Raw genomic sequence first — 11,413 nt, forward strand, 5'->3', positions numbered from 1 at the left:
AATACGAGTAATACGAGTCAATATCCGTGCTCGGATTGAATAAAACTCCACTGACTGTGTCTCCATTCTGTGATAGGCTAGTCAAAGTGCTAGTCCCAGCGTCCCTCCCCTACACTATTCTGTGATAGGCTAGTCCCAGCGTCCCTCCCCTACACTATTCTGTGATAGGCTAGTCCCAGCGCCCCTCCCTACACACACAGATTCCTCCTGTTGTTGTGTCCCACCGGCCCTGCTCACACACGCTCAGGACACGGAGAAGTGAACATCTCTCTTCTCAGGTCCGCGGGCTTTCCCGTTAACATTTAGGGTTTCTTCAGCTTCAGGTTTGTTTTATACTTCGGTTCAAACTAGTACTTACAACCAGGAGACTTCTGGTAAGCGCGGGGATTGTTCAGACATAGTGCTTGGTAGAATGGGACTCAGGTTGCATCTCTGCCGTCAGAGTTTTTTTTTATTTTTTTTTTTTTATATACTGCCTGCTGGCTCTAACCAGTTTTTTTGAGGTGCTGAAACTTTTTGCTGTGTTTTATAAAAAAATAAAAGGCAGTTGCGGTATAAATAAATAATATTACAAATTAAGATACACACACAAAACACATTCCAACCCCCGCCCCCCCCCTCTCTCTCTCTCTCTTCTTCTCTCTCTCTCTCTCTCTCTCCTTCTCCTCTCTCTCCTCTCCTCTCTCTCTCTTTGTAGCCTATCTCTTACTCACTCATAGACACACACACTCACACAAACCTGTGAAAATAAAAAGAACCCCCCCAAAAATTGAGAGGTGATTAAGAGAATTGATTAAGAGTAAAAAAGAAAGTTATATTATTGAGTATGAAAACTCTGTTCATTACAATTACTTAATAATTGCAACCACATTGTTGTATTTATTGTTGCAAAACTTGTTATATACTGTGGGATATGTATATAGTTTGTTTGTTACCATGACAACACCACTGGTCTGAAGCTCAATGCTGCTGCTGTCACGGAAATAGTTTTCTAATCAGCAATAAATATAACAATTTCTGATCAACTCATATCAATTGCATGCTTAAAATAACATACCGGTTAAAGCCCCGCCCATTCCAAGACAACCTGACCCACTTCCGGGTTGAATCGGACCACTTCCGGGTTAGGCCCCGCCCAGTCCGAGTACGGCTACGGATACAGATAATTCATGTGGTAAACAGATACAGATACAGATAATGCTGTACTCGCTCATCCCTAGTTACTAAGTTATCTTCTTTGTCTGCAGCTAAACGGCGGAGGCGATGTCGCCATGCTGGAGCTGACAGGACAGAACTTCACTCCAAATCTGCGGGTCTGGTTCGGAGACGTTGAGGCCGAGACCATGTACAGGTGTGTTTTTGCATCCATTTCATTTTCTTAAAGGGTCAGGTTACTTCATTCTAAAAAACAATTAATTAATGAATAATAGACACACAAATACAGGCTCCAGAAAGCTTTTGCGCAAATTTTCTTGATGTGATTGCAGCTGGGACAAAGCTGTTTTTATATTGATTAGTTTCACACCTTGGATCTAAAAACCTCTTTCCAGAAGGGAGAAGCTGAAAGTCCTTGTGCAAAGGGCGCCAGCTGTCATTTAAAATGGAATCTGTTATCCGCTGTAGCTGTCTACAGTACAGGGACGCTGGGTACATCGGGGATTCACCGATTTACAGGAAACCATGACACCGTAAAAGACAATATCCAAACGCCAAACTCTCACTGCCGGTCGCTGCGTGCGCCTGTGGTCATTCCTGTTTTTGTTAATAAACTTGTGACACGGAAACTGTGTAACAGCGACTACCGCTGCAATACTAGCCTAATTCTGATTCTTTACTGTGTACAATTTGATTGTTTCTTCCCCTGCCTCTGACTCTTTATTCACACTGTAATTCACCAGTCTACTTGAAGGGCAATTTCCATTTCTTGGCCAAAATTAGATCCATTGTCTCATTAGAATTTTTCTTTTTTCCTCATTAGCAAGTTTATTTAAATTTCATAAAAGCTTTCAAAATGCTCTCTGTCAGACTTTATGCTGCAGATACTATGAATGCGTAACGGCCTAAATCAAGTTGTACGGCATAATCCTCCGGCTTCAAACCTGTGCAGTGGTTGATTTTTACAAAACCTTTTCAAAGCCCCCTTGGAAAATGCCTTAGCTTTCCCTCTGTCATGTTGAGTTTAATAGACGGATTACATTTCTGTGTTTATTATCAGCACCACCCACCGAGCAACAGTGAGTCAGAGACGATGTGGGAACATGAAAGTCCCATATGACCACTGTCAGCGAAACAGTGGGACCTCCCTGACTGCAGTGCTTCTGACCTCTGCGATATCATTGTGGCTTCATATATAATAAGAGTCTCCGTTCTGCTGTACAAATTTAAACTCAAGTATAATAGACTTGGGGTTAGGCAATTTGTCAACCGTCAGAATGTGGCCGATGTTGCAAATCAATTAACAGCTCTGCTTTATGGCAATATTGGATCTTTTAAAATGCCTGTGGCATGGTAAAGTCACTTTCCCCAGGTTAAGTTTAAACACACGTTTAACTTAAAGTTAAATATGTAATGAATGTAATGTTTGCCAATGGCGATTCAGCATCAGCAATAACAGCACGTCTGTTACGTTAACCAAAAGTCAAATCACTCCCTCAGGAATTGTAAGAGCATTCTGCCCTTTGATTAGTGTTGATTTTATTAAAGATAAGAACAGCATAGTACAAAATATTACAAACTGTCATGAATTCATAATGTTTATAGAGGGTTGCCGTCGGTGGCGTTACGTTACAACCCACTACACACAGTAGGGACTACTATAAAATCCACTTACTCTCACGTATTTTATGTTCATTGTACATATCTGTAAAAAGTCTATTTATAGTAATATCCACCTGTATATTATATTCAGTAAATATCCAGCTGGAAATCTTGTTCACAATACTAGTTATCTATATATATTATATTCATAGGACAAATCTATCTGTAAAATTCAGTTTACAATAGTATTCATTTCTATATTTATTCAGTACTTAGCCATGTCCTGCAATTATGGAACCATTGTATATCCTGCACTTACTGCTATTGCACTTCTGGTTAGACTTAAACTGCATTTCGTTGCCCTGTACCTGTGTAATGACAATAAAGTTTAACTTATCATATCATATCACAGCAATGGGGCTTTACCAGGTTACAACCTTTACTGGCAAACTGGGAAAATAACAAATACAACGGGATTAAGTAGGCTAGTCTAAACATAACTGTGTATTTTACATTTGTTGTAGGCTACGTATTAGCTACAGGGCCCTACAGTGTAATGTAATCCAAGGATTACCAGAGTTTTCACATCTTGACTTTTCCAGGCCAGAGTAGCTGGAGAGATTAGCTGAAGCCAAAAAGTGAATAGGAAAGCTAAGAGTGGGTTTATTGCCAGTTGTTTGAGGAAAGTTAACAGGAGGAAGAGGAGGGGGAAATGAAGAAGGCAGGAGAAGACCACAGAAGGAGATGGAGAAATAAGTGAAGGAGAAGGGGAAAAGGAAGAATGGAATGTGAGGGATAGAGAGGAGGCTGCAGATTCAGAGAGAGTGACAGAGGCAGGGAGCGAGCAGGAGGAAGTTGACAGGAAGGAAAAGGGTAGGCCGGCAACTCTTTGGACCACATGGTATTTTTTAATTCTCCTTCCATATAAATTGCAGTACAGTAGCATAACACAACGTATCCCTCTGTAAAATCATTTTTCTTCGCTAATGTTAACATTATGGAGATACATGGTTTTCATAATTCCCCCCAACTATATATATATTTTTATTTAAGTGCAGGATTTGTTTCTTAGGGGCGTTTCACACCTGAAGGTCCGAACCAAGGTCCAGATTAAGGTTAACGCTTTACATCCTGTCGTCATCACATACGTGGGCCGGGTCTCCCCATACTTAATAATAATAATAATAATAATAATAATACTACATTGGTTTGTAGACCAGCTTCCCCGTCCTCTCGTATCCTCTCTCTGGCGTCTGATTCCCCCCCGGCTGACTGCTGCGCTCCCCATGCTCACGCGGCTCTTTTTGTTCCGTTGTTCAGAAGCGAGACACAGGAACTTTATTTGGATTTTAAAGGAGCGGCAGCACTTTTTCAGAGACAAACCGGAACCTACACTGTACATTTACTACCACTTAACAAGTAAGCTGCTAACTTATTCTCTGCTGTGATAGCCGAGCGCTCGCTCTCTGCTCTGAGCACATGCACCGTCACTCTCTCTCACGTACAGGCTAAGCACCGAGCTATTCCTTATAGGAGCTTTCCTGGTCTTTTAACACGCCAATAGCCTGCCAGAACCTTCTGTATTTGGTCTGAGAGTCCGAACCATCCAACAAATGTGAACCAGACCTTGGTTCAGTTTGATCCGGGCTCAGACTCCCTGTTTGGGTGGACCATGGTCCGGGTGAGGTTTCACACAGGTTTTGGTTTGGCTCAAACTGAACATTTTGAAAGTTCGGACCAAACGAGGTGCGAAAGCCCCCTTAGAGTCACTCATTTGGTAAAGGGTAGTTTTCTCCATTTTATCATCAATCAACCTGTAAAGGGAATCTTTCTCAGGGGCTGCTACTTACGTTAACACAATGGGTTTAAATGCAAATTGCAAAGTGACCCTTGACTTTTAATCACAGACATAATCTGCTAACTCTGACATCACGCTCTGTGTTGTTTCCTTCCCACCAAACATTATACAGGTGTGCGGAGAGCATGCTGTGCGTGGTGCCCGACATCTCCGCCTTCCGCGAGGGCTGGCGCTGGGTGCGGCAGCCCGTCCAGGTGCCCGTCACGTTGGTTAGGAACGACGGCATCATCTATTCCACCACACTGACCTTCACCTACACGCCGGAGCCCGGGCCGCGGCCACACTGCAGTGCTGCCGGGGCCATCCTGCGGGCTGGAAACTCCAGCCTGCTCAGCAACAACAGCCAGGAGGCCGGCCCCGGCATCTACGGCCCCAACAGCACCTCCAACGCAGGAGTTACATCCTCATCCTCCAACGCCGCAGCTGTGGTCTCCTAACGCACACAGGGGGCCACTCAATACTATATGCCTTGAGAGCAAATGTACCACAAGGTATATAAAGACTATGGGAAATAATAACAAAGACTGACTCACTCTAAAGTGCTGCGTATTAATTTTTGGATACAAAGAAGCTGAAATGGAAAAATTGGTGGGAGAAAGTAGCAAACGCATGGGGGAAACTGAAGGAGGATTGACATCACAACGCTGTCAGCCAACGGGAATAAGCGAGAAGTGCTCCTTGACACGCCCCCTCTCCTGTGGTTACTGTCGGGAACTGCCTATCCAGTTCTGGTGTTTGGAATGAGTGAAATTCCTGCAGGCTCAGAGCACCAGCACCTTTCTACGGCTGTAAGAATGGAAACCACCACAACAATGCATCCACCGTGTACAAACAAATCTCTTGAAAGGAAGGTATATTTTTGCTCCCAGCCCCCTCCCACCACTTGTTTTTATAATTATTCCTTTTTATTTTGTGTTATTTTGCATCTCTTTGTGGTTTCCTAAAGGGAGCTGGATGTATTGTTGTTGGAGGGGGCGCAAGGATGCGATGGGACACACATAAAACGTGACGATAACATAGTTTTTATGGACCAAGGATCTTGTATAAGCTTTAGTAAAGGTACATTTTTCTCCATACCTTTTTTGTATTAAACATATAGTACACTTTTGTTACCAAATAGTTTCTATTCTTCCTTTGAGCTTGGGCTTTGTTTTCCCCCTTTGAGGTCCAATATCCCAACCTGTATGTTATTGCGACCTTACTACAAATGCCTGCTTTGTCAGTCCTTTGGATTGAACTTTTTCTTTTGATACTCTCGCTTCTTCTCTTGGGGAAACAAATCTGAAGTTTGGGTTGTTTATTCGCATAAGCAAAGGTTGTTGTTTTTTTTGTTTTTTTTAAATAGGGGAATATCCTCAGAGGGCCTATGTTTGCTCATTTGGTTTTTATGAAGTCTTTGAAAAGAAAAGCTTTAAGCAACGCCTCTGCCTTGCCTGCAATACTTTTATGTGCGCTATGTCTCCTTTGGAAAGTATACACATCAGTACATCTCACATGGAGCCATAGCAACATTAGACACTAGACTTCTGTAGTTACAAAAACAAGTCAGTTTGTCATTTTCAAACTAATGTAACAAGCATAGTCATTGACTTAAAAGGATAGCCTTAGTACTGTATATTCTTCCTGTGTACACAGTCCAACCGCTCACATATCTAATATCCTGTATCTGTTGCTGTATTGGTCACTGTTAACGTATCATAATGTAGTCAAACTTAAAACTGCAGCTAGCTAGGTTTCTTCCAATGTGTGCTGTAGTTCTGGTGGCATTTAACTCCAGTGGTTTTCCAAAAAAGATGGACGCTTTTCAATTTGATGTGGCCTTACCGATTAACTTCAATTACAAAAAAAAGAAAAAAAAAAGTACTTCACCTTTTCTTATCTGCTGTTTACTCACCTCTGAAGAACCTGTGCATAGCACAATAACAAGCTAATGCCTCGCTTCTTACCACAGGAGCTCTGCTGTTTTGAGCTCATTGCCGCGGCTCCAGAATCACCTTGTCATGCGAAGCAGCCTTCTTTTTGGGGTGTTCAAGTACAATAAGCCCGTTTTTTTATTCTCATGCGGTGCCCAGCACCTTTTCACTTTTGGTACAATGTCTCACGAGCGCTGTAAGCTCTTTTCAGCCTTCTTTAAAAAAAAAAAAAAAGAAAAAAAAATCTCCTGTGGTTTATCTTTGCAGAAACAAGCCTGTGTACATACTCACTGTCCGAGTAGTTGCACTCATCTGTGTTCATGGCGACCGCGTCTCCTGTAGGAGTATAAAGGCCTTCTAAATGTGTATTATTGCAGATGTGCATTTCCACAACAGAACAGCAATATTGTACAGGTCATTTCATCGTCTTTGTCTGCCTGAGCACTAGTTCACCAGCCAGCATATATGTGTATGTGTGTGTGACTGTCATACGTAGTTGCTGTAATGGAATATTGAGTCAGACTCTCTCCATTTCAAAGTGTGTTCCAACTGCTCTTCACCAGGATCCAAACGTCTGATAATTGTGGATAAACATTCAAAGGCAATACTTGTGATCTTAAGTACTACAGTACAACTGTATACACGTCCGAGGGAAAAAAAACAATACTGTAACTTGAATGTCTGCTTAATTAAGTCTTTCAGAATTTTCTTACCAACAAACCCTTGAAATAGGAACAAAAAAGGATTCGCTTGCTCCCGCTTCAATGTAAAAAAGATTATGTTATGCCCCCATTTCGCCACCCTGGCCCACCTGTCATTAATGTTAAATGTTTTATATTGTAATATTGATATTTTTTAAATTATTGGTACAAAGTCTCCCCTTGTCTTATGTCAAAAAGAAAAAGAAAAGTGCATTATTGCCCGTGCTGCCTAGGTCGGCCTGGGAGTGTATTTTCTTTTTTTTTTACCTTTTTTTTTTTTTTTTTTTTAATATATAAAAAGAGGCCACTTCCTGTCTGACCTGGACTCGTCGAGGAGTTGGTGCTGCAGCGGCAGTGTAGCGTCAAACCCCAATATGTGCGCTCCTTCACACTGAACTCTTATGCCGAGCTGCAGGTCAACCCGAACCCTTTACGCTGCAGGATGGAGATCACAAAATCTTAACTATAGATTTTTAACTTGAGTGTTTTTTTTTTTTTTTCCTGCTAGCTCTAAATTCAGCGAGTTTTTAACATTTAGCATCGCGCCCCCCCCCCTCCCCCCAGTTCGGATATTTTTAGCTTTTTGTTTACATGCTGAATCACCTCTTACAGCTAACCACCCCTGGCTTGTCTACGTCTCCTCACGCGAGTCTGAGCAGAGCAGCTTTGTCACATTAGCTCAAACTAATAAAGGGGGTGATGCATGCTTTTAAAAAAGTGTCGCCTAGACAATCGGAGCTGGTTTAGTTCTCTCTTAAAAGGTTGAGGGATAGGGAGGATGCAGAATGACTTGATAACGTGCCTCGCTCACAAAGGGGATGCACTATCAAAAGGGGTCAAAAAAAAATGTTACATGCCTTCTTAAAAATGCACGCTGTACTAACTTGGCGACAAAGAGAAAACAAAAAAAACGCCATCTCATTAGCGATGCTTTTACAAAATATCGTAACCGTATTCTTTCTCTTGTGTGTCTGGTCATAATTGTTTTACTCTTCCAAAAGCAGCTGTTCTTGTTTGTTTTTTTTGTTTGTTTTTTTTACAATGAGCTCTGAACAATGTATGTATCCTCTAATATGCCAAATGTCTTTTTATAATGTAGTTTTCATGCACTGCTAAACAAAACAGGGCAGAGTGAGAGGCAGCTTTAAACAAATTTAAAAAAAGAAAAAGTAAAAAAAAAAAAGAGGAGTGTGGAGCCCTTCTCTGTCGCACTCAGCCTTACTTCTCCTTAATACTATTTGGCTGTTTGCACTACAGAACGCTAACCCTTTCTTTTTCTCTCACACATTTCATTCTCACTCTTTACCGCTCATGTTTATGTGTGTACATCAGGAGTTTCCCCCCTCCCTTTAGTTTTTAACATGCAGCCTGTTATGCTTAGCTTTGCTACAGTTGGATCACTTTTTATTTTTTGTTGTCATTTTCCCCTCTTGTCCTTCTCCATGTCCTTTCACTCTCACTGTATCTGTGTATTATTCTAGTAAATGGTAAGCAGAGGTGTCATTGTGGTAGTATACTCAGTGCTCAAAGGGTTGCTGATGGTAGAAACCTGTGCCGTTTGTAACATTTAGCAATAACGTCAAAACAAAGGGGACGTTTTTTTTTTTGATAACATACATTAGTTTTGTTTTTGTACATATTGCAGCTCCAGATCATGCTCAAATCTGTATGTCATTAAAAGAAGAAAAAAAAACTAGAAAAAAACTTGCAATATTGGCATAAAAATGAGAAATAAAAAAGTGATATAAAATCTCACTTTGTGTTACGTTTTGAATTGTCATCAGAAGCGTAAGCATGTACTTTTTTTTTTTTTAACACTTTACTCCAAATAATTCAGGTTTTAGCTGAAAGAAATGAATAACACAGACGTGTACATCTTCAGTCACAGCATCTCCCAGGGCGTTAGTAATCTATCAAGCCTACGTGGAGCTCTTATCCATGGGAAGAAGTCCCAGCAGATTCCACTTTTTCCTTTCCGCCACTTGTCTGGGTCCTAATGTCCTCTGTACTTTAAACCCACTTTTATTAAAGCCGTTAAAAGCTGCCCCCAGCCCTTGCAGACGCATTTGCACACCGGGCGCTCGAGGTCTTTATATGGTCAGCCAGACGTTAGTTATTCGGAGATGGCTTGTGTGTCCGTACATTACCAAAAGAACACAACACAGTCCCTAGAACCAATTTCAGATGTATATCAACCTATTAAAATCGCTGGTTACATTCAATTATGTGCAGGTTTAACAGGCCTTCCATCAAATTAGGCACATTATCATGCAAGAAAAACAAAATCTCCATCAATGCATCAAACCCTTAAGGATTTATACAACAAAATTAACATTGCAACATATTGATACAGTAAAACAAAATGAGAATAAGTTGCTACATAAACTCTGTACGCTATATTTAACAGTATGAATCAGTGGAAATCAGGTTGGTAATGCCGGGAATTCGCTTTGAAGAGGAGAGGATACAGGTGTTCAAAGTCCCACTAAATGATAAGGCCTCTCCAGTTCTAGTAAACAGTACAACCCCTGTAGACACACACACACACACACACAGTGGGTCAAGGACAAAAGCAGAACTGTGCGCTGGAGGGCTGTTTCAAAGCTGCTGATTACAGTTACGTTGCAGTGTGACAGGCAGTCGCTGCTGAAGATGACAAAAACAAGCCTGTTTACAAATATAAGTATTTTTTTTTTTTTTACGTTTCATATTTTGGCCGATCGCACACAATTCATAAATACTCCTTTACATGTATTTTCCCAACTTCTAGGCAATTTTCATTAACATTTTATTCAATTTAGCTGTTTTCACGACTGGTAAGTAAGAAGATATATACATTTTTTGTAATTTGGACGAACTGATCCAATCGTCTAATCCTTCTGGCATGTATCGTGATTTAGATATTTCTCACCTGGTGCACATAGTTCAAAACAATTAACTGTATGGAAAGACTATTTGGTCTCTGTAATGTGTTTAAAGAGGATATATGGAGAGTGGCAACGAGATTAATTGGGATTGGGCTTTATATAAACACTCCCTTGCTCTGTCAGACTTGAGGGCCTTCAAGGCTTTATATGATCAGGCATTAGTCAGCCATCTCGGACACCGCGAGCTCTAGGGACACATCTGGCAGTGTTGATCTGCTGTGAAAGCACTGAATCTACTCTGCTGCTCCACAGTCATTACCTATTGTACGCCATGTCACACTTCAATCTAAAGCAGCCTATTTGCTCATAAACTAGTCCTATAAGCACTGGGAGGGCTTTACGTTAAAACACAGCAGATTCCCTCCAAGTGTTTGCACTCAGGCCAGAGCTCGCACACATACGCATCAACACGGTTTAAGTCAGCTCACTCCAGGCTGATGCCCGGATGCCAGTGTAGGTGAAGCGTGTGCTGCCTCCGCTTGGCTGGGTATGACCATTCTCCTCAGTGGTCTTCGGCCCTGCTCTTAATCTGGCCACTTCCCCTTTAGCCACCCCACTTCCAGCTGACCTCCCCAATCCGCCGTTCCCTCCGCTGCTCCTCCTTAAGCAGCTGCAACAGGTGAACGTGGCCAGCATGCCCTGGCGGAAGCGCTTGTTCATGAAGCAGTAAATGATGGGGTTGACGCAGGCCGAGGTGTAGGACAGCAGGTGGATGAAGGAGATGGGCGCCCCGGTCAGGCGGTAGGCCGAGCGCCGGTCGAAAGCCTGCCACGCGTTGACCACAAAGACGGGAGTCCAGCACAGGAAAAAGAGGAAGACGATGACCAGGAGCATGCGGATCACGCGCTTCTTGGCCATCAGGTTGGCTTTAGAGCTGCTGCTGGACACCCGGCCCACCATGGGCTTGCTGCTGGAGGGGCCTGTACTCAACGTGATACTCTTCTTTTTAGACGGCTGCAGGTAACAGCCATCACTGTCACTGGGCTTGATGCTTCCAGTGCTGGATTGTCTTTCTGCCAGAGTAGAGAATTTGGGGAAAAAAAGACTGGCATGTAAGAGTGCAGCAGTGTAACAATATGCAGGATATGACCAGGAAAGTTGGAAAGTCATTTCTGCCACTTAAGACCCACAAATGGGAGCTTTTCCGAAAAGAGAGGGCTGCATTTCCAAACAATTAGCAGGGAAATGAGCATATTATAGATCAAGTTATATAATAAATATAGTAATATTCTGTATTTTCTTACTGTTAAATCAGGA

At 42.1% G+C, this 11,413-nt stretch overlaps 2 protein-coding genes across 3 annotated transcripts in view; one reads left to right on the forward strand and one right to left on the reverse strand.

The window, feature by feature from the left end:
* Positions 1 to 7,189, forward strand: part of rbpjb (recombination signal binding protein for immunoglobulin kappa J region b) — a 61,108-nt gene extending 53,919 nt beyond the window's left edge. The window contains exons 10-11 of one of the 2 annotated variants that reach the window (XM_032544286.1): positions 1,248 to 1,351; positions 4,728 to 7,189. In XM_032544286.1, the coding sequence (XP_032400177.1) occupies positions 1,248 to 1,351; positions 4,728 to 5,052 (429 nt within the window). In that variant the 3' untranslated portion in view covers positions 5,053 to 7,189. Of the gene's footprint in view, positions 1 to 1,247; positions 1,352 to 3,359; positions 3,454 to 4,727 lie in introns of those variants that run through there. The other variant, XM_032544287.1, reaches the window with a different exon arrangement.
* A 1,636-nt stretch (positions 7,190 to 8,825) lies between these two features.
* cckar (cholecystokinin A receptor) overlaps positions 8,826 to 11,413 on the reverse strand; it is a 9,753-nt gene continuing 7,165 nt past the window's right edge. The window contains exon 5 of the mRNA XM_032544289.1: positions 8,826 to 11,169. Coding sequence (XP_032400180.1) covers positions 10,571 to 11,169 — 599 coding nt within the window. The 3' untranslated portion in view covers positions 8,826 to 10,570. The remainder of the gene's footprint in view (positions 11,170 to 11,413) is intronic.

The sequence above is a fragment of the Etheostoma spectabile genome, chromosome 19 (genome assembly GCF_008692095.1).
Source record: "Etheostoma spectabile isolate EspeVRDwgs_2016 chromosome 19, UIUC_Espe_1.0, whole genome shotgun sequence".
In the NCBI taxonomy this organism is placed as follows: domain Eukaryota; kingdom Metazoa; phylum Chordata; class Actinopteri; order Perciformes; family Percidae; genus Etheostoma; species Etheostoma spectabile.